This window comes from Gossypium raimondii, chromosome 8, assembly GCF_025698545.1.
Source record: "Gossypium raimondii isolate GPD5lz chromosome 8, ASM2569854v1, whole genome shotgun sequence".
NCBI classification, from domain to species: Eukaryota; Viridiplantae; Streptophyta; class Magnoliopsida; order Malvales; family Malvaceae; genus Gossypium; species Gossypium raimondii.
This window is the reverse complement of record NC_068572.1, coordinates 53,184,076-53,208,274: the sequence shown is the minus strand read 5'-3', so window position 1 is coordinate 53,208,274 and position 24,199 is coordinate 53,184,076. Positions and strand designations below refer to the sequence as shown.

The 24,199-nt window shown below is 34.6% G+C and overlaps 2 protein-coding genes across 2 annotated transcripts; both read left to right on the top strand.

Moving 5' to 3' along the window:
- The first annotated feature begins 362 nt into the window (after nucleotides 1-362).
- LOC105793415 (uncharacterized) lies at nucleotides 363-5,187 on the top strand. The gene is made up of 3 exons (XM_012622327.1): nucleotides 363-477; nucleotides 4,309-4,607; nucleotides 4,873-5,187. The coding sequence occupies exons 1-3, from the start codon at nucleotides 363-365 to the stop codon at nucleotides 5,185-5,187; spliced, it is 729 nt and encodes a 242-aa protein (XP_012477781.1).
- Nucleotides 5,188-6,093: 906 nt separating this feature from the next.
- On the top strand, nucleotides 6,094-7,033 carry LOC105793681 (21 kDa protein). The gene has a single exon (XM_012622530.2). The coding sequence runs from the start codon at nucleotides 6,094-6,096 to the stop codon at nucleotides 6,853-6,855; it is 762 nt and encodes a 253-aa protein (XP_012477984.2). The 3' UTR covers nucleotides 6,856-7,033.
- Nucleotides 7,034-24,199: the final 17,166 nt, after the last annotated feature.

Below are 24,199 nucleotides of genomic sequence, written 5' to 3'. Positions count from 1 at the left end.
ATCTACATTTGTCTAACGAAATTTTGCAGGATGTGATGAAGGAGAAGATCGTCGCTGCATTATGGAAGAGGCTGAAACAAATATGTATGTCAAAAACTCTAACGAATAAGTTGCATGTAAAGCAACGTCTTTATGCTCATCGTTTGGAGGAAGGTGTATCTGTGCAAAAACACTTAGCAGTGTTTAAAAAAATTCTCTCAAACTTAGAGGCCATGGAGGTTCAGTATGATATGAAAGATCGAGGGTTGATTCTACTTTGTTCGTGTCCCCTATCTTATTTAACCTTTAGAGACACGATTTTATATAACCGCAAGTCTCTCACAATTGTTGAGGTTTATGATTCTTTGACCTCGTATCATAAGATGAAGCATCTTGTGGTTAAACCTGACTCTAAGGGAGAGAGTCTCATTGTTCGTGGAAGACAAGAACAAAATGCTGATAATGATCATGGAAGGACACAGGAACGGAATCCTCACGGTAAATCTATGGGTAGATCGAAGTCTTCAAATAGAGTTGAAACTTTTAACTTTTGCAAAAAGAAAGGGCATATTAAATCTGAGTGCTATAAGCTACAGAACAATATCAAAAGGGAGGCTACGAATCAAAAGGGAAAACAACGAGAAAATTTTGGTGAAGCTGATGTTGTAAAAGACTACAGCAATGGTGAACTTCTAATCACTTCTGCCAACAATTCTAAAGTGAGCGGGGAGTGAATCCTTGATTCAGGCTGCACCTTCCACATGAGTCCCAATCAGGGTTGGTTTACAACTTACGAAATAGTATCTGAAGGTGTTGTTTTGATAGGAAATAATACTTCGTGTAAAATTGTAGGTGTTGGAATGATTAAAGTTAAGATGTTTGACGGAGTTGTCAGAACACTTAGTGACGTGCGACATGTTTTAGAATTGAAGAGAAATTTAATTTTGTTTAGTACTATTGATTCAAAAGGGTACAGATACATAGCTAAAAGTGGGGTTTTGAAGATTTCCAAAGGTTCTCTCGTTGTGATGAAAGGGCAGAGAAAGATTGCTAAGTTATATATTTTGCAAGGTTTTACTGTTATTGGTGATGTAGCTGTCGCTTCCTCTTCCTTATCAGATGATGATATTACTAAACTTTGGCATATGCACCTAGGGCATATGAGTGAGAATGACATGGCAGAATTGAGTATAAGAGGACTTTTTGATAGCAAGGAATTTGCAAACTAAAATTCTGTGAGCACTGCGTTTTTGGGAAGCAAAAGAGAGTTCAATTGACTAGAGGAATCTATAACACGAAGGGAACGTTAGAGTATATTCATTCTAATTTGTGGGGGCCATCTAGAGTGCCTTCGAGAGGTAGAGCTAATTATATGCTAACTTTTATTGATGATTTTTCTAGAAAATTTTAGCCGTTCTTAAGTTCGCATTAAAGTCTTGGAAAACTATGATTGAAAAATAGACGGGAAAACAAATAAAATACCTCTGCACAGACAATGGCTTAGAATTTTGTTCTAATGAGTTTAATAAACTGTGCAAGTCAGAAGGGATCGTGAGACACTTGATAGTTCGTCATACTCCATAGTAAAACGGTGTTGCAAAACGAATGACAGAATGATCATGGAGAAGGTTTGATGTATGTTGTCAAATTCCAACTTACCAAAGTTTTTTTGGGCAGAAACAGCCTCTACCGTATGTTTTTTGATCAACCGACCTCCATCCGTTGCCATTGAGAAAAAGACTCCACAAGAGGTATGGTCTGGTACTCCTGCTGACTATTCTAATTTAAAGATCTTTGGGTGTCCTGCGTATGCTCATGTTGATAATGGAAAATTGGAATCGAGATCCATTAAATGTGTTTTTCTTGGTTTTAAAGCTGGTGTAAAAGGGTATAAGTTATGGTGTCCTAAAAATAGAAAAATTATGATTAGAAAAGATGTTATTTTTGATGAAACTGCTATGCTACCTAACTTATCTCTTAAAGACTCTTCTAATAAAGAAAATCAAAAGTAGGTGGAGCATTAGATTAATCCAGAATCTACAATAGAGTCGACTCCTCAAGCCAGTACAAAAAATTAGAATAGAGTTGCTTCTTTACCACAATACTCTATCGCCAAAAACAAAACTAGAAGAGAAATTAAACATCCAAAGAAGTCTGCCAAGGCTGATCTAGTTACTTTTACTTTAAATGTGGCTGAAGATATAGATGCAACCCAAGAGCCATCTAATTATTCTATGGCGGTTAGCTGTGAAGACTCAGAAAAGTGGATGTTCGCTATGCAAGAGGAGATGGAATCACTCCATAAAAACAGAACATGGGATCTTGTGAAACTTCCTAAAGGTAAAAAGTTTGTTCGCTGTAAATGGGTGTTTAAAAAGAAAGAAGGGACTCCAAGAGTTGAAGAACCCAGATATAAGACAAGGCTTGTTGCAAAGGGCTACAGTCAAATTCCAGGAGTGGACTTCACAGACGTGTTCTCCCCAGTTGTGAAGCATAGTTCGAATCGAGCTTTGCTTGGTATTGTGGCCATGCATGATTTGGAGCTTGAGCAGTTAGATGTAAAAACTATATTTTTGCATAGAGAACTTGAGAAGAATATTTACATGCAACAACCAGAGAGTTTTACGGTCTCAGAAAAAGAGGACTATGTTTCTTTGCTGAAAAAGTCCCTTTACGGTTTGAAAGAGTCACCAAGATAGTGGTACAAGAGGTTTGATTCTTTTATGACTTCTCATGATTTCAAAAGAAGTAGTTTTGACAGTTGTGTATACTTTAAGAAAAACAGTGATGGTTCTTTTGTGTATCTACTCCTTTATGTTGATGACATGTTTATAGCAACAAAAGATGAAGGAGAGATAAGAAAGGTCAAAGCCCAACTAAGTGAAGAATTTGAGATGAAAGATTTGGGACTAGTAAAGAATATACTTGGTATGGAGATTCTTAGAGATAGAAAAGCAAGTAAATTGTACCTAAGTCAGAAAGGGTACATTGAGAAATTCTTTGCAGGTTCAATATGCAGAGTGTTAAGCCTGTTAGTACTTCTTTAGCAGCCTATTTTAGACTTTCATCGGCTTTGTCTCCACAATTAGATGATGAGATTGAGTACATCTCACATGTTCCATACTCTAGTGCCGTGGGATCTCTCATGTATGCTATGGTTTATTCACGTCGAGATTTATCATATGCAGTCAATGCAGTTAGCAGATACATGACGAATCCCGGTAAAGAACATTGGAAAGTAGTTCAGTGGATTTTAAGATACTTATGAGGTACTACTGATGTTTTCTTACTGTTTGGAAGAACTAGAGATGAAGTCATTGGGTATGTTGATGTTGATTTTGTTGGAGACCTTGATAGAAGAAGATCTCTCACAGGTTATGTCTTTACGATCGGAGCTTGTACAATCAGTTGGAAAGCCACTTTGTAAACTACAGTCGCTTTGCCTACCACTGAAGTTGAGTACATGGCAATTACTAAGGCTTGTAAAAAAGCTATTTGGTTGAAGGGACTCTTTAGTGAAATCAATGAAGACCTTCAAATCAGTACAGTATTTTGTGACAATCAGAGTGCCATCTTCCTTACAAAAGATCAAATGTTTTATGAGAGAACAAAACACATTGATGTTCGGTATCATTTTGTTTGTGATATTATTGCTCGTGGTGATATTGTTGTTAGCAAAATTAGTACTCATGAAAATCCTACAGATATGATGACTAAGTCACTTTTTATAACCAAGTTTGAGCATTTTTTAGACTTGGTTGGTGTTCATTGTTAAAGTTAAACCCTTAAGGGGTTTTATGGAAGAGGTGAAAAACTTGTTCGTTGAGAATTTGTGTCAAGGTGGAGATTTTTAGAGTTTTGTGACCCAAATTCTAAGAGATTGCTTGCAAGTCAAGTGAAACAAAATATATCTTCTTTCTAGAAGATTTAATATTTATGAGTATAATATATTTAGCATTTATTAGCATAATATATTTGACTTTGATTAGAATTAGGTTTTTTCAACCAATAAATAGATGTAGCCGAAACTCCTCTTGTAATCATTCGAATTTGACATAGTGAATTTTCTTCTCCTCTGTCTGTGTTTTTTTTCCCGAAAGGGTTTCCACGTAAAAATCTGTGTGTTCTTTATTTTTATTTCTATTTTTCTTTGCAATATATTGTCATTACCGACGTTCTATTTTTGTAGAATATTTGGTGAAAGAGGTGCAGTTGTTACGGAGAATATTGAATATGCTTTACCTCAAATAAGAGCTAAATTGGAAAATTTTGATTGGAAGGATATTTATAATATGGATGAAACATGCTTATTTTATCGTTTGCAAGCAGATTATTCACTGGCTACAAAGCAATTAGAAGAACGAAAAAAGGATAAGGAAAGATTTATTGTTGCAGTTTGTTGCAATGGGGATGGTTCAGATAAAGTGCCTCTTTGGGTTATTGGTATATTTGCTAATCCTAGATGCTTTAAACATGTGAATATTGACAATCTTAGCTGTCATTATCGAGCCATCAAAAAAGAATGGATGACTGGATTACTTTTTCAAGATTTTGTTCGCTGGTTTGGTGCTAGAATGACTGGTAGAAAGGTGTTGCTTATAGTAGACAATTGCCCAGCCTATCCCAAGGTTATTGAACATTGAATTATTCTTTTTGCCTCGAAATTCAACATAAAAAATTCAACCATGTGATGCTGGAATTATTAAAGCAATTAAGATTTATTATCAGCGTTGCTTTTATTTTAGCATCTTGAAAGGTTACGAGAAAGGATAAATAAATCCTGAAAAGATTAATGTATTGGCTGCAATCCATTTTATTAATGTTGCTTGGAATATTGATGTGAAGCCTACAATTATTGCAAATTATTTTCGACATTGCAAAATTCAATTCAAGGAGGATATGCCTCTCGAACAAGAAATTGATGATGTTGAAGGCATTCATAAATTAAAAGAAGTAATTTCTGATTTACACTATAGAAATGCCATGGATGTTGAGCGGATTTTGAATTATCCAAGTGAAAATGAATCTTTGGTGGAGTCAACTTTGGATGAAGAAATTATTCAAGGAGTAATGGATGTGCCAGCTGATGACGAGCAAGATCCAGATAAGAGTAGTGTTTTACCACATGTTTCTCCAAAAAAGGCTTTTCTAGCTGTGGATACCTTGAAGAATTATTTAATACAACACAAGAAGAATATACCAGATTAGGTTTATGCCCTTTTAAAAGTTAAAGATGAAATTGTATTTGATCCACACTCAAAGAAGAAGCAGTTAACTATATATACATATTTTAGCAAAGAATAAAATTGAAACCAATAAGAGTTGTCTAGAAAGCACTTTAGTTTTATGTATTGTATATAAAATTTTCAGTATATTTAATAAATTATTATTTTATATTTTCATTGGGCCTTTAAGGATTTTTCTAAAATTATTATATTATGCGTTTAGCGAGGTTATTATTTTATCCCTTGGCCCAAGTCGGGATCAAAAATTATTATTTAACTGAGATTATTAATTTATAGAATATTGATTTATCGAGGTTTTTCTGCATTCATTTTACGAGAAAAATTTAACCGTTAAATATATATTAATATGAAAATATTGTAAACCGATATGATAGAGATATCAAATCTATTCATAATTCTACATGCATGATAAGTGCAAATATTTTAACAAATTCAATGATTAGATTATTACAATATTATTAAATTGTTAATTGTAATATTTTAAAAACTAAATTTTTATTATGTCAATTTTATAACAGTTAGAATATATTTTATCATAATTATTAATGAAATTAAAATAAAAACGTAATTAATTAAAATTATTTTATACTTTTAATTAAATTAAAAGAGAAACGCAATTAATTGAATAATCATAAATTTTGTTTTAGCATAATTTGATCATCTCCGAGATCACTAATTGAAACGTTGGCCGACAAATATATCTAAAAACGGAAACACTGACAAAATTATTAATTAATTTCGTATAATAATAGTTTTAACAAAAATGATCTGTCGAATTTCGGGAAAACTGAAATCAAGCTTATTTAAGATACATATGGCAGATCTTGAAACTAACTATTTAATAATACAAATATACATTAAAAAAACGATGAACTTCAATCAAGTACTTGATAATCTAATAATTGAGCTCCATCTTCTAGATCCACTGTCGTCGTTGGTGTTTATAAAGTTAGAGATCCTTCTCGTCCATGGAGTCACCAAAAACAACCAAGCTAGCTTCTGCAGAGAATTTGAGGAAATTGGAAGCTCATACTTCTCAATATCAATGGCAGCTCTTCTTATCCTCATTCACTTGGCAACTCTGCTAAACTCGAGTTTAGCAGTTAGGAAACCCCTTGGAACTCAAACGAACATCGGGACCGAGTTCATCAGGACCTCATGCGGTACAACGACCGACCCTGGCCTGTGTATGACCACATTCTCAGGCTATGCATCCGAAATCCAAGCTAGCCCCAAATTGTTGGCCCGGACTGCGCTTTCTGTCTCGCTTAATACAACGCGTTCTGCTTCAACGGTCATCGTAAAACTCTCCAAAAGCCACGGCCTAAAGCCTAAAGAGATTGCAGCTATCCGTGATTGCGTGGAAGAGTTAAAGGACTCAGTGGATGAGCTGAAACGAGCTTGTGATGAAATGGGTTCTGGTGGAGGTAAAAGCTTTGAGCTTCGAATGAGTGATATACAAACATGGGTCAGCGCTGCTTTGACTGATGAGGACACTTGCATGGACGGCTTCTCTGGAAAGTACATCAACGGGAATCTCAAAACTACCGTGAGGAGACAAATTGTGAAACTTGCACATCTGATAAGTATTGCCTTGGCTTTTGTCAGTCACTATGCTGCCCACCCGTAAGTCTTAATTAGTTAAGGGTCATTTTCCTTTAATGAAAACTTTTGTGGTCAAAAGCCATGATGATGATTATTGGATGAAGAAGTTGTTGACATTTTTTCCCTTTAATTTTTGGCTTAAAAATGTTTAACTATTTCGTATATTTTTAGAGTTCATATATATTTTTATATTTTTATGTCTACTTTTATAATTTTTCAATTTTAGATTAAACATTTTTGTAATATTTGAACGTAGATTATATGTTTGATAGATGTTTATATTTTGGCACATTATTAGTGGAGTTTTAGACTTTACAAACATGATTGAAGGGTTAACAAATGTTCTATAAAAATATAATAAAATAATAAAAAATAAATATTTAAAAAAAGAGACACATGTGAAATAAAAAAATACTAACCTTTTTAATAATTCTAAGAGGGTCTCGCTTCAAAGCATTAGCAAGATTGGTTGTTGATGATGAAAAGAGAAGTCCAAATAAAGTGAATATTTAAACAAAGTGAATCCATCCTATCCTATCATAACAAGGGGTAAAAGTATTATCGAGGTTTTTATGTTAGGAGTCAGATTATATTTTGCCATCTTTACAAAAAAAAGGATAAATTAACCTTATACATTAGATCAAAGAGTATACATGTTTTTCCTTTAAAAATTCTATTAATTTTTACTATTAAAATGATGACATGACTGATGAAGCAAGTAGGCAACGACACGTGACATGTCACGTATACCTTACGTTAAGATATTTTTTGGTTCATTTTCTTTATTTATGGATTCTAGAATTTTTATTTGGAACTGTAAATATGCAAAAAAAAACATCTGTGCTTTCATATTTTGAAGGAATACATCAGAGAATGTAAGGCAGACATCGTTATATTTTATTGGAAACGAGAATAAGTGGACAAAAGGCAGATAAAGTCATTGAAAAGGTGAGATTACAATTCTCTCATCAGGTTTAGGTGAAATGGTTCTCAGATGGTCTATGGGTATCATGGAAACCCTCGATCAGTATAGAAATAATATGGAACCATTCTCAGTTAATTCATATGAAGGTTTCAGCTATAGGTAAAGATCAGTTTTTTTTTTCTTACTACGGTGTATGGGACCCCACGGAAGGTGAAACGGAAAAGATTATTTGCAGAATTGAATGTAGTGACATCAACCATATCCCACCCGTGGCTATTGACGGGTGACTTCAATGCAATATTGTTGTCTAATGAACGAAAGAAAAGGGGTCGACGAAGCTACCTATCATTTACGAGCTATTCTAATCCTTTGTGTTTGATAATAACTTAAAAGGATCTGGGATTTGAGGGACCACAGCTCACATGGAATCTTGAAACGATTTTGACACGGTTGGATCGGGCATTGAGCAATTTTCAGTGGGAAGCTAGATTTCCTGAAACTACAGCCATTCACATGCAGCGTTAATTCGGACCATCTCCCGCTTTTTGTTTGGAGTAATCGACCTGAGAATCAATGTGCGACTTTGCCTTTTGATTCATTACAAGTTGGTTAGTGCATGAGAATTTTCATTCCCTTGTTGAGACTAATTGGTCTATTTAGTGGTCGTTCTATTTGATACAGTGCAGGAATTTATGAATGTAGCAAGATTATGGGATAGAGAACTGTATGGGAACATAACCGGCAAGAAAAAGCAACTTGTGGGTTGGCTAAAATGAGTTCAATTAGCTTTAGAGAAATACCAGAATAAGAACCTTATCCGGCTTGAAATAAACTGAGAATTGAGTTGGAGGCTATGTTGGATTATGAGGAGCTACTTTGACAACAGAAGTCGAAATGAAATTGGATAATTGATGTAGATTATAACACGAAATTTTCCGTAGTCGAGCTACATTCAGTTGATGCTAAAACTACGGATAATAGGCAGTGCTATAATGAAGCTAAGTTACAGGCAACTGCCGTGTCCTATTTCGAAAAGTTGTGGTCGGTGGAGGGTTCATGTAGGGGATTGTATCCAATTCGTGGGTTATCCGCACCATTAGAAAGTGGGAATTGAGAAGTCTTAGGATATTATTATGCGATATTATCTTTTAGCAATTTAATTCTTACGTAACTACTACTGTATAGATATATATATACACCCTTAAGGTCTATCAATAAAATTCAAGAGATTACATTATTCTTGTCATGGCATATGAGCAAGGTTTTCGACGTAATTTTTTTCTTTCATCATTCTAAATTGTTGGCGGCGAGACTTCTCCACCACCACCTAAAATTGAACCTAGCTCTCCATTTTTCTTGGGTCCTCAAGATTGACCCAATGACTTTATTACTCCTATTCGATTAAAGCTCAACAATTTCGATGATTGGGCTTATGTTATTTGTGTTGCTTTGTCTTCTCGGTGCAGATTTGGATTTCTTGATGGTACCATTACAAATCTTGCTCCCTCTTGCTTGAAGGATGATCGGGTTACCATCCATTGTATGCTTGTGTCCTAGAATCTCAATACTATCGACCAGGAGGTAAGATCGATGCTTTCCAATATGATAATGTGAAAACTTTGTGGGATGATTTACATGAATATTTTTTCATTTTCAACGATCCATGTTTTCAACAAATAAAAACAAATATTAGTTGTTGTGAGCCAATCAAGACTATGAGTGTTGCAATTTATTTCAGTAAATTAAAAGTTTTATAACACCCCTTACTCGACACGATCGTCGGACCTGAATAATAAGATGTTACGACAAATTTTAACAATTATTATATATATACACTTTACAAAACGAAATCTCAATTCTTAATCATCAAATCACATACAATCAAACATATTGAAAATTTGAAATATGCATGCACCTAATTGAGAGATTTAAGCATGAAAAAGGATTAAAGTGAGAAATTTCAAAGTTTAAAGGTTAATATTGAAATCCATAGTTAGTATCGTTACCAAATCGATACCTTTTCAAAATTGATACCAAAATTCAATTTTGTTTTCTTGGCAAAACAAGGGTGTCAATATTTACTTTATGGTATCGATATTTTATGAAAAAGTATCAATACTCAAATAAAAATCAATATCATTTTGGCATTTTCTTTGTTTTAAAACTATTCATTTGGTTAAGTATCAATGCCAAATGTAAAAATCTTGATGCTTGAGTTCCGAAATGGTAAAAAATACTTTTTAAAATATGCACTTATGCTAAAAACTTTCCTAAATTCAAATAAAATACCTAAACATCAATAAAGACATGCAAATCATCATCTAAACATGTTATCCATGTACAACTCAATTCAAACGTCAAAATCTAAACCAAATATATATCCTTAAGATCAACCAACCTAAATAATCAGTCATTAAGCCATTAAGGTACCTCAACATGAACAACTAAGCATTTAATTTCATTTATAAAGCATACACCAAAGCATTATCATCTATTGAGATCAAACCATATATTAACTATCATTCCCACAACTATGCATTAACCAAAAACTCATCTAGCATAACAACTCAACTGTTTAATCATCATGTATTTTCAAAATGATCATTCCTATCAATCACACAAATATACACAATACTTATAAACTTAGAAACTCAAATACCATCAAGACATAAAATGAGCACTGTAACACCCCATACCTGACCTAGGCGACAAAGCCAAATCTGGAGAGTTACATCGAAAATCACTCAAAACATAACTTTCGAATCTTAGTTTAGAAATCTTTCCAAGCAACCCAGAATTTAACAAGCACAACACGTAGTATGTAATCTAGTATCTTGAACATCATATGTCTGAAACTATTGGAAACGAGTCAATGATAGTAATAATAATAAAGCTAAAAAGTAGTACGACCGAGTTCCTGATCCACCAACTCGATCAAGTCAGTGGCTTACCTATAATTCAGTCGACAGAAGAATTGAATTAATGATCCTTTTATGAAATAACTATATGTTCAAATAGATTTAGGTTAGAATCAGTAAAGTCCCAAATTCGAGTTCCGAACGAAAATAGACCCAAAAGTTGAATCATTCAGTTTAACAGATCAAAATAGTTCGGACAGACAGTAAGCCAAATTATTCTTAGATACAAAGCATATCAGAATGGAAGTAATTTTTCTATCCCCACCCACTACACACCATCTTCGACCGACCCAACACACCATACAGGGTATTGAATACCTATCCAACCCTGCACACCACATAGTGTTGGTAAGACACGTTCTGATAATTACAGATTGGTTGCCGAATCAGAATACAGATACCAGTGATTTAGCCACTATCTCATAATAGACTACATTATCATTTGCTCAATGTCCCACCCAATGCAGATCATATTTCAATAATAGCAAATACAGAGGCCTATACAACCATTCAAATAAAGTTTATACTCGTACAAAATAAATCAATATCATTAACTATTATGCAGATTTTTAGTACTCAGTCTCTGATCACTGATTAACAGGTTATACAATTTAATTTAGTTCATACGAACCCAATAAAAAGCTTATAGTCGCGTCAAGCAATGCTTGTGGCCTGAGGGAAAAATTCCAAATATTGGTCCATACGCCTGTATGGTTTCACATGGCCTGAATAACTGGCCCGTGTGGTTCTACACGGCCATGTGAGGACACACGCTCGTGTCACTTGCCCGTGTGGTCTTAATGTACTAATAGTATGTTACATGGCCTAGACACACGCCCGTGTCCTTGGCCCATGTTGTTCTAGTGTATAAACAGTGTGTTACATAGCCTGAACACACGCTCGTGTCCTTAGCCAATGTGGACCCTGCACAAAACATATCCATACATAGTCTAGACACACACCCGTGTCTCTAGTCCGTGTGTCTCTAATTTGTTAACAGTGAGTTACACGGTCTGCCATACGACCATGTAGCATCGAAGCCATGTTTTTCGGTGTTTAAATTTTACAAAAAGTTGGGTTTTCAGAATGCACTTATTGTATTTTTGACGATGAAATAACGCAGAGAAGTCCTGTAACCTAAAATGACCATGCAATGTCCAATTAAACGACTTAATTGAAAATTTTCACATAGTTCCACACTTAACAAACTAAGTCGAAAACCTCAACATGAAACTTCTAATGAAAACTAACACTTACCAAAGAATCAAATGAGTTAACTCGAATTAAAGCGCGAGAGAACTCTACCTTCGGTATCTATGCCTAAAAGAAAACCAATGATCACTTAACAAAGAATTCAAATACAACAACAAAAAAATATCCAATTCGAACACGTGAACAAAACCAATAGACATTTTGCGGAATAGAAAGGAATGATGATGAAACTTACTTAATTACTTTCCAATTGACACGACAGACAGCATCAACCCCCAATCATACACAGTTGCAACTTATCAAAGCCAAATGGAAGGAAAAAGAAAATTAGAAACAAAGAAAATGAAAAGAATAAGGAAGAAGAAGAAAAATGAAAAAGAAATGGGAATGTAACTAATGCTTAACTAAAATGAATAACCAAAATCCTGGCGGTTAGTAAAATATTTCTTATCGCACGTGCTATAACTTGAACACAGGACCAAATAGAATATAGAAGCTTAACCATCAAACCAGCAAACTCATTCTTGACACAAATTTACACAAGATTAAACTTAATTCAATAGATCAGGGATAGGGATTCAGTCAAAATAAAATAGTAGGATCTTTCAAAAAAGTAACTCGAACCCTTGACCTCAAACACATAAACAAAGCACTTAACCATAGATATAGAGGCTTAATTATGACAAAATTCTATTGCAAACAATCAATATTTTGGGGCGTTACAACTCTCTTCCCCTAAAAGAAATTTCGTCTTTGAAATAACCTGACTCAAACAAATAAGGATATTGCTGACGAATGGAATCTTCGGGTTCCCAAGCGGCTTTCTCGGCGTCGTGATTTTGCCACAATACCTTAACCAGAGGGACAGTTTATTCCTCAATACATTGACTTCTCGGTCTAAAACCCGAACAGGCTCATCTTAAAAAGTCAGATCCAGTCGAAGCTCGATTTCTTAAACAGGAACGATGTGTGATGGATCAGACCGATACTACTTCAACATCGAGACATGGAACACATTTTGAATTCAATCCAACTCAGGAGGTAATTCTAGCTTATGAATAACAGGTCTGACTCGTTTTAAAATGCGGTAAGGTTAAATGAACCTCTGGCTCAACTTGCCTTTACGTCCAAACCGGAGAACTTTCTTCCACGAAGACACTTCCTCCACGGAGACACTTTCAAAAACATTCGATCACCTATAGAAAACTTGATATCTTTTCTCCTTAAATTTGTATAAGATTTCTATCGATTAGAAGTAGTCTTAAGTCGATCTTAGATCAATTTCACACTATTCTCGGTTGCATAAACTAGCTCAGGACCTAAAGCCCGAAATTTACCTGACTCAGTCCAACACAGAGGAGTACATAACTTATGACCATACAGAGCCTCACAAGGTGCCATTTGAATACTAGATTGGAAGCTGGTGTTGTATGCAAATTCAGCCAACGGTAAATAATCCTTCTAACTGCCCCGGAAGTCAATCACACAACCCCGAAGCATATCTTTTAGAATTTGAATAACCCATTTAGACTGTCCACCAGTCTGAAGGTGATACACTGTACTGAAATCTAATCGAGTGCCTAGTGCCTCGTGAAGTTTTTCGACAACTGAAAAGTAAAACGTAGACCTCTGTATGAAATAATTGAGACTAGAACTCCATGTAGTCTAACGATTTCAAAAACATACAGTTTAACAAGCTTCTACAATGAGTAACCTATCTTGATAGGAAGAAAATGAGCCAACTTGGTCAATTGATCAACAATAACCCAAACCGTATATTTCTTAGTGGGTTTTCAAGGCAATCCAATAACAAAGTCCATCATTACACGCTCCCACTTCCATAGAGGAATCTTAATTGGCTGAAGCAACCCAGAAGGAAATTGATGCTCTACCTTAAAATTTAAACACGTCAGACAATGAGACACAAAGGTAGCCACTTCCCATTTTAGACTAAGCTACCAGTATAGTTCTCGGAGGTCCCGATACATTTTATTTCTAGTAGGATGTATAGCATAAGGGCTACTATGCGTCTCCTGTAGAATCGATCACCTCAATTATTTGTCATTAGGCATACAAATTCGACCCCTGAAACCAAATATTTGTCGCTGTTCAAACTAAAATCAGAAGTTTCACTAAGCCAATATAACGCAGGCACTAAACTAAAGACTCGTCACTTAGCTGTTTATCACGAATTTGATCAACCCAACTCGGTTTAACTTGCAATTTAGCTAGAAGACTTCCATCATCAATCAAACTTAAGCAAGCAAACATCACTCTCAGATCTGACATTGCTCTATGGCTGAAAGCATTGGCCACTACATTGGCTTTGCCAGGATGATACTCTATTATGCAATCATAATCGTTAAGCAATTCAACCTATCTCTGTTGCCTAAGATTTAACTCCTTTTGAGTTAACAGATATTTGAGGCTCTTGTGGTCGGTGTAAATGATACACCTCTCACCATACACGTTGTGCCTCCAAATTTTTAGAGCAAACACGACTACAACTAGCTCCAGATCCTATGTAGGAAGTTGTCCTTGTGCGTCTTAAGTTGTCGAGACGTATAAGCTACAACTTTATCATTTTAAATCTGAACACATCCCAGATCGATGTGTGATGTATCACTCTAAACCACAAACTCCCGACCCGATTTGGGATAAATCAAAATAGGAGCTTGTGTCAAAATTGACTTGATCTTTTCGAAACTTGACTGCTGCTTACCAGACGACACAAACGGGGTGTTCTTACATAATAGCTTAGTCTCCTATCAAAGGAAATCCTTCAACAAACCTCTGATAATAACCTGTTAGACCTAGAAAGCTACAAAGTTCAGACACATTCTTCGGTTGTTTCCACTCGACCACTATATTAATTTTCTTGGGATCAACCTAAATCCCTTCGGCAGTCATAACATGCCCCAGAAAAGAAACTTTCTGCAACCAAAACTCATACTTGCTAAACTTAGCATATAGTTGTTTTTCTCGGAGTGCTTGCAAAATTATACGAAGATGCTCGTCGTGCTCAATCTCAGTCTTAGAACAAATCAAGATGTCATCAATAAAAACTATAAAAAACTAATCTAGATATGACTGAAATACTCAATTCATTAAATCCATGAATACAACTAAGGAATTTGTCAAACTAAACGACATAACCAATAACTCATAATGTCCTTAACGAGTCTTGAAGACAATCTTGTACACATCAGTCTCTTTAGCTTTGAACTGGTGGTACCAAAATAGAGGTCAATCTTAGAGAAAATAGATGCTCTACGGAATTGATCGAATAAATCGTCCATCCTCGGTAACAGATACTTATTCTTTATTGTCAACTTGTTTAGCTAACGGTAATCTATACACATTCTCATCATACCATATTTCTTTTTAATAAAGAATACAGGTGCTCCCCTCGATCGAGAAGTTCTTGGAGTTGAGCTTTTAGCTCTGCAAGTTCTTTCGGTACCATGCGATAGGGTGCAATGGACACAGGAGCAGTACCATGTAATAGATCAATACCGAACTCAACTTCCCTATCTGGAGGTACTCTTGAAAATTCCATAGAAAATACATCCGGAAAGTCCCTAACAGTATGAATATCCTTTATAGAAAGTTATGCAGGTATAGAATCAGACACAAAAGCAAGGTATGCCTCGCTACCTTTCCGAACTAGCTTCTCAACTACAAGGGCGGAGATTATGTTGGACAGGTAATCTCAACGCTCACTAATCATAACAATCTCACTATTTTCATCATTTCTCAAAATAACTTTCTTAGAGGCATAGTCTAGACTAAGTCGATGTTTTACGAGCCAATCAATTCCCAGAATCAGATCAAACTCGCCAAAAGGAAACTCCATTAAGTTAGCCAAAAATACCACACCTTGAGTCTCTAGCGAAACCTGTCTATATACCTTATCAACTCGAACTGTTTGACCTAGAGGACTAATCATAGAAAACTCCCAAGTAATATTCTTAATACATATATTGAGGTTTATAGAAACAATAGTAGCTATGTATGAGTGAGTAGATCTAATATCAATCAAAGTAAAATATGAAACAGAACGTACTTGCTATAACGTTGGCATCGTCTCTGTCCTTACGGCATCTTACTGTATAGATCAGTACAGGCTATTGTGCCTCAGTCTGACCCGCACCTCTACCTAGTGTTCTTTGACCCCTACCAGAACTGTTACCACCCATGACCATCCCACGGCCCCTAGGTGGTTGTTGAGCTACTCTCAGAGGTTGAACGAGACCTAGAGCTGGATTCCATGTCGCAATAGGTACCTGAACTAGTCGACGAGGACAATCTCGAACACAAAACTCCATTGACCCATAACGGAGGTAAGTTCCAAATTTCCTCCAGCACTTGCCCGGATGGCGCCTCCCACAGCCACTACAGAGTTGAATCTCAGTCGCTGCAGCTGGTGCATCGATCCTTGGAGGCCCGTCATACCTAACCTATATTTTAGGACACTGTCTAAAACTAGAAGAACCCTAATCTCTCTTAACTTTACAATGACTTCTCTCTCGATCTCGCCTCTCACACTCATCATGTTTCACTTCCTCCGCTATCTTAGTCTTATCAACCAAGGCTAAAAAACCCGCTCCTCTAAAGAGCTATCAGAACTCGCAGATCATAACACAAGCCTTCTTCGAACCTCACACACTTATCGTAATCAGATGCTACCAAAGCCCGAGCATACCTACTCAATCTAAAAAAATTAGCCTCACACTTGGCTATGGATCTCTCACTCTACACTAGACTCATAAATTCACTTCGACGAGCCTCCACGTAACTCGTCCCTACATACCTACTATGGAAGGTATTCTTAAAGTAGTCCTAATTAACCTGTCCGAGCTCAGCACCTTGCTCTACAATTAACCACCACTGATAGACTTTGTCCCAGAGTAGAGATACAACATCCTTCAATTTTTGAACGAGAGTGCAATCAATATTGATCATAATACACTCAGTGGCCTCTAACCAATACTCAGCTACAATAGGGGCAACTCTAATCATGCCTCTAAATAACTCAAAATTGTTTGACCATAGTCACTCAATAATTAACCTTCGACCTTCAGATCCAGAATAAGTCTCAGCGACCCTTTCTAATGCTCGAGTAATAGCCTGACACAGTGTGTCATCTCTAGCTGTTAGAGTCTAAGACCCCGTCTCAGTAGTAGGAGTACCAACAGTCTCACTAGTATCCAAATTAGGCATACTACCCATAGAGGATGACTGTGCTTAAGCTCCTCCACACTTAACCAGACAATAGTTCAATCATTACAGTGCCTCAACAAATCATAATAACACTTATAAGTTTAGTGTCAGAGACTCAGTCTTTTATGAAATTAGGTTCCAGAATGACTCAGATAGCTTGTTTGCTTTTAAACATCTTTTTTTTCTTAACACAAAAATAAGAGCCTAAAACACAGCCTGAGTGTTGTAAACCTGGCTCTGATACCACTAAATGGAACACCCATACCTGACCTAGGCGACCAATCCAAATCTGGAGAGTTACATCGAAAATCACTCAAAACATAACTTTTGAATCTTAGTTTAGAAATCTTTCCAAGCAACCCAGAATTTAACAAGCACAACATGTAGTATGTAATCTAGTATTTTAATGCGCAGGAGGACTCTAGCTTTGGTATCTATGCCTAAAAGAAAACCAACTATCACTTAACAAAGAATTCAAGTGCAACAACAAAAAAATATCCAATTTGAACACGTGAACAAAACCAACAGAAATTTTGTGGAATAGAAATGAATGACGATAAAACTTACTCCAATACATTCCAATCGACGCGACAGATAGTGTGATCCCCTAACCACACACAATTGTAACTTATCAAAGCCAAACAGAAGGAAAAAGAAAATTAGAAACAGAGAAAATGAAAAGAATAAGGAAGAAAGAAAATAAAAAAGAGAACGTAACTAATGTTTTACTAAAATCAATAACCAAAATTCTGATGGTTAGTAAAATATTTCTCATCACACGTACCGCGACTCAAACACAAGACCAGATAGAATACAGAAGCTTAACCATCGAACCAGCAGGCTCATTCTTGACACAAATTTACACAAAATTAAAATTAAGTTGATAGATCTGGGATAGGGATTCAGTCAAAATAAAATAGTAGGATCTTTCAAAAGAGTGACTCAAACCCTTGACCTCAAACACATAAATGATTAACTTAACCACAAATATAGAGACTTAATTACAATAAAATTTTACAGCCAACAATCAAATTTTTAGGGTGTTACAAGCATTACATATATATAACATCCTAGGAGCATGCCAAGATCAAAAGAACATTCCACCGACAGTTGAGTTTGGAATGGTTGTTAAATGCTGAGTAGACTATTGAACCGATAAGTACCTAACTTACGCATAGAAAATAAAACCGTACACTGAGTATAACTCAATGGTATTTCTATAATTCAAACATGGAATTAAAATACAATATATTTATATGCTTAAGTTAAAATAAATGATGTTATGCAATATTATCTCAATCATTGTTCAATTCATTTCATGCTTAATTAAACATCATTCAGTAAATACATATCCATTCACTACTTTAATTTCCAATTCACATTTTATTCCATATTTCATTCTATACATTTGCTATTCAATAGCATTTCCATTTTCCAATCATTACCATATCAAGTCATTATCTCGAGTCTACAGTTTACTTCTCCTATTAACATGACTTGGAATCGGACACAAATATTTGGATCCAACCAACACACAAAGTTTGGCACCTAGTGTCTGACGGATAAACCATAAAAAAGAATTGTACCTTGTGCTAGCCAATAAAACTGACAAATTGGATGCCCAACACTTCCTCACACGTACTCGAAAAACCCTAAACTCTTCCTATCCTATGGCATGCAAATTATATTGATAGATGCCAAAAGTAACAAGTTTTAGTCTTATTCTTAATGACTTTTTAGGTGATTATTCGATGCTAATGGTAAATTTTATACTCCTAATCATTTAAATTCATGTTTTTATACCTAGGAGAGCATTTGGGAGCAAAAGAAACGAAAAATGAGCGAAAACTAGAAAATAAGAGAAAGTTATAGGAGCCACACAAGCTGGACCATTCCACACAGGATGCCACACAACCATGTGCCAAGCCATATCGATTTTTCTAATTACACTTCGAACAATAGAAAAACACTATTTTTAGGGTTTTTCGGGTAGTCTGAGACCTATATATGACAAAAATAAGAAGATAGGAGTGGGTCGTAATAGAATACCCAAGAAAACAACATGAAAAACACCATTGAAGTCGATTCTGAAGTAGATTTCCATCAAGATTGAAGACTCCCAGTTGATTTCTTAGGAGATTATAATGAGTTTCTTTATTTCTTTCAGTTGTACTGTCTTTAGGATTTTTATTTGCAAGCATGAACTATTTTTTAAATACCTAGGGATATGAACCCTATGATGAATTATGTCATTTGATTTTTATTTTACGCAATAAATACTTATATCTTGTTCTCAATTATGTGTGCTTAATTCTTGGTTTGATATTTATAGGTTATTGATCCATGTTTGATGTGTTTAAATCAGAAGAGGAAGAGACCCTGTTTAAGAGTAGATCTAATGTAGTTGAGTGGAGTTGCATGCAATCCTAGAAATAGGACTACATAAATCTACCGGATTAGAGTCAAATCTAATAGGGGAATCTATAAATCGAGTTAATGCGATAATAAGGGTTTTAATTAGAAAAAACTTTCAATTAATCAACCTAGAGTTAGTTGCTCTTATTCTTGAAGAGAGATATTAACATAATTTAGGAATTTCTACGGATCAAGATACTAAGTGAAGAAATTGCATAATTTAGATTGATAATGACAGATGAAATCTAGATGAATTCTTTCCTAGGTATTTTTCGCTTCTTGGTTGTTTAATGAATGGCAATAAAAACAAATATAGAAAAGTGTATGATAAAATATATTGGAATTTTGTGATTCTTTTATTAGAGGATGCATGTCTGACTTTTGGTCTGGTTTGCACAATCATGTATTGTATTTCTACAACTTCAAAAATTTATTGCGGAAATTCACTATCTTCATATTAACTCATGCTAGGTATGGAACGTTTGGGTTATAGATTCACTTACGATGCCCATCAGAAATTCTGGAGACCGATTAGATTGAGTAGAGAAAGGACCAAGTATTTCAAAGAAAGAAATTTTATATATTTTTATAAAAAAAATCTCATATGACGCTATCTTAATGGTTAAAGTAAACAAATGTTTTTTTAAGTGTGTTAAAAATAGACTAAATTAAAACTATTAATAAAAGAATACTTTAAGTATCAAAATAGGGCTAAAAAGAAATTTAAGAACTAAACTAGTAAACGAGTATACTTTAGAGGTCAAATTGTGAATTAAATTTTTTTGTTCAAAAATATAGTATTTGTGAATGTGATCAATACAAAAAGATGATCAATGAGTATTATAAAGAGGATAAGAACAAAGAAACAAGAAAAAGAAGAACTAAACAACAAAATAGAAAGCAAGAATGCGTTATCTCAATATCCTACAAATCACGTTTAAGTGGTACCTAGGCTCACCTATCATAGATAAAAGAACTTCCAAGCCCAATGTCAAACCTTATAATCAGTTTTAATCCCTTTTCCCCTTGTGCATTGACAACATTACTATTGGAATTGATTTCTTTTCTATAAATTAGTAAGATTAATAAAAAATTAAAAATTTCATCATACGCATATGCTCGTGGAAACCACATATTTTAAATATTAATTTGCATTTAAAAATAGCATAAAATAAATAATAAAATTTATGATTTGAAACTAATTAATAATAACACATGAAATATTTACGATATTAAAATAACATAAAATAGATTAAAATGTAAGTAAAACAAAATTTAAACACATGAATACATCATATTAAGATTAGTAAATGAATACAATTATTTATCATTGTAGTGCTATCAATCCTAAGTTGATATCGAGTTAGTTTATGACACCACCTTTGCCACACCCTAAAAACTGGGTTATTAGACCAGGTTAAGTCTTGGGTTCGAGTTAGATACCGAAATTAGGGTCATAATAATTAATTAAAATAATAATCGAGTTAGTAAATATATATTAGCATGTATTAAATTGAAACAAATTTTAAATTAGAGGTCCAATGTGAAAATAAGGAGTTTTAATTGAAATGAGATTTCTTAGAAAAAGAGATAGAATAGGAAGGGGCCTTAAGGGAAATAAACCAATTTTTGAAAATTTGTTGGCTATATAAGAACATCCATATCCCTTCCCTCCATGTTTTCTACTCATTTGAAAATTTTCATTAGATCCAAATTAGGAGTTTTCTCTAAAAATTCTCTCAACCATCCTAATTTTCTAAGCATCCAAACACATTTTTCTTCCCTAATTTCAAAAGAAACTCATGTTTTCTCTTTCATTTTCTATAATTTCTTAACACATTTTTGCTCAATCGATCCAAATCTAGTCGAATTCTTCAAATCAAAGGTAATTATCTGATTTCCTATAGTAACTTAGATTATATATGGTTTTAATTTGAGTTTTTATAGATCTAATCAAAAATTCATGAGATCTATCGATTTGAAGCTTGTTTTTACTTGAAAATGGAAGATCTTGTAATTGTGAGCTAAGTGTTGTTTAAAAACTCTTTTCAACTCATATTGATCAAATTAAAAGATTTTTAATCTTGATTTAACAAATATTTAATGAATTTGAATGGATCGAATGATTTCTTTTCTATGCGATTGAAAAACAAACGTGATTTTTCCAGAAAATAAATATTAGTGTAATTGAATGAATTAGCAGTATAGATTTGTAATTAAACGTTAAGTATGATGTTAGAAAGTAGGAAATAAGGATTAAATTGAGTGAGAGTGAAGAAATTAGAGTATCGAAGGTGTGTGAGACAAGCTCGCTAGTGAAGTGTGAATGGCGAGATGCTAGGTAGTTAGGAAGGTCGTTTTACTTTAAAACGATAGTAATCTATTATGTTTGTGTGTGTTGTTATGCAAAGCATCAGACAACAAAGGAGCTTCCTCGAGTAAGGACAAAGGCAAGCAGAAGCTTACCTAGGCTCAGCAAAGCAGAGAAGCTATAATAGGTTAGTGCAATACATGCTACAGTTGCACACAGGTCACGTAGTAATGGTGAGCTTTGGTAGACCAGCCAGTTGACCTAAGTTTCTAGAGTAAGTTTTTCTTTCAATGCAAACTATGATAACATGTAAACTATATTATGCGAGCCCTGCTATGATTATGTGAAATGCGTTTTATTTATGCGAGTTGTGTATTGTGAAATTTTATGCTATGTGTGAACCATGATATGTAAGCTTTTTAATTGCGAGCTATACTACGTGCGAGCTCTGCCGAATTGCGAGCTACATTAATTGGAAACTGTGATATGTTGGCATTATGAACCCTTGAAACCGTTGGATATCATTGGCATGCCATAGGATTGTGAGTACTCACCTTTATTATTGTAATAAGGCATTGTAGCCCAAAGATAGCATTGGAGAGACAAGGGAATGTAGAGCTTAGGTCCATTCACTGAAGATAGCATGGTGTGTTTGCAGAGTGTTAACACTCGTGCTAAACTTATTAGAGATAGCACAGGACTCTTTGAGTCAATTGGTGTGTTTAGAGATCCATTTATCTAATGCATATGATTTATGAATATGTTTCACAGTCACAAATTGTCAATATATCAATATGATGTGCTATGAGTATGTTATTCATGTGAGCTATTATGTCATGCTACCTATAATAATATGCGAATGATTATAGTATGCTCACTTTTAACCTGATTGATATGTTCACTTGTAGCATGTTTTGTGCACTCACTAAGCTTCAATAAGCTTACACTCCTTATTTCACTATACAGAAAAGTAGCTCGTGAGACAGTTAAGAAGTGGGGCTTTCTAGTGATCCATTGCAAGGTAAACTTCCTAAGTACGTATCGTGTTTTTCAACCCCAAATAGTGAAGGCAGTGTGGGACTATTCCAGGGGACTAGTTTAGAATTAGTATTAGATTTTAAATGAACTTGATGGGTTGTAAATGGACATTACAGACTATTTAATTTTTGGATTTTGGAACTTTTATAAATTGTTGGATGAATGTTCGAATGCTTAAATTGTGAAAGCATGATACCTTGTATGTTTGGTTGTTTGACAACATGTAAATGCAGTTGGAAGAGCCCGCCAAACATTGAAGTAAGACCCAAATTATTTAAGTATGTTTGAAATAATCTGATGCTTGGTATGCATGAGAGATAAGTTTTGACCTGTTACGAGAAATTGTTGAAGCTTGTGAACTGTCTAATACATGAATGAATAAGTAGGCAAAAACATGCTAGGGGTCGCAAGAGTAAAGGCTTCGTAAAATGATAAAGTTGAGTCATATGGAAACATTAAATAAGTTGAAAAGTAAAAATTAAATATGTGAGGGATAGAGTTCGCTAGTATAGGGTTCGCATGAGAAAAGGGGGTTCACAGATGGACTGTACACGAAACAGTCTGCCAATTATATGTTCAATGGAATGTTTGTTAAAGTGGGGTTTGCATGTTTTCTTTTTAGCGGGTGTTCGCAAAGCAGACTTCTATGGGGTTCGCCAAATGCCATCTGCGAAGTGTCAGGCAAGAAGGTAGAGTTCGCAAGGTGTGGACCTTGCCAACTTGCGAGCCTGAAAACATTAGTCTTTAGGAGCTCGCAGGAACTAAATTGTTTTATGATGTGTGTATTTCACTTTGTTTGTTGCATTATGTGTGGGTTGACTCTGCGAAGAGTTGAGCGAACTCGATTGTCGCATGCGAAGTATGTCTATGAAAGTATTGTACGTCTAAAGGTTTTTTGTTTAATATATGATAATTTTAATTAGAAAAGCGTGGTTTTAAGATTTTTAATATAATGATTAGTTAATTGTAAGGTGTGATTGGTTGGTTGGTGTGTTTGGTGATTGTTGATTGGAGAGTCACTTCGGTGGCTAATGTGACGTTCGAAATTCGAGTCAGACCGTCCCGGCCAGGTTTGGGGCACCACAACCTCAATCAACAATATTATTATTAATATATACAATTAGTGGAGGTAATAAAGTGTGCATAATAAAATTAAAAAATATAAAAATATTAAAAATAAAACTTTGGTTAAGTAATAAAATTAAGGTTTTGTTAACTTAATTGATATAGTTTCAAATATTATTATATGCATATATTTTTATTAATTTTTAAATAAAAATTAAACTACTTTGAAATAATATAATTTATTTTAAATGTGAATGGATAT

Bases quoted from the DNA above. Each gene is read 5' to 3' on its own strand.
- LOC105793415 (XM_012622327.1), top strand. From the start codon at position 363: ATGAAGCATCTTGTGGTTAAACCTGACTCTAAGGGAGAGAGTCTCATT. The intron at 478-4,308 runs GTAAATCTATGG...GTTTGCAAGCAG, and splicing joins ACAGGAACGGAATCCTCACG to ATTATTCACTGGCTACAAAG. The intron at 4,608-4,872 runs GTTATTGAACAT...ATTCAATTCAAG, and splicing joins ATTGCCCAGCCTATCCCAAG to GAGGATATGCCTCTCGAACA.
- LOC105793681 (XM_012622530.2), top strand. From the start codon at position 6,094: ATGAACTTCAATCAAGTACTTGATAATCTAATAATTGAGCTCCATCTT.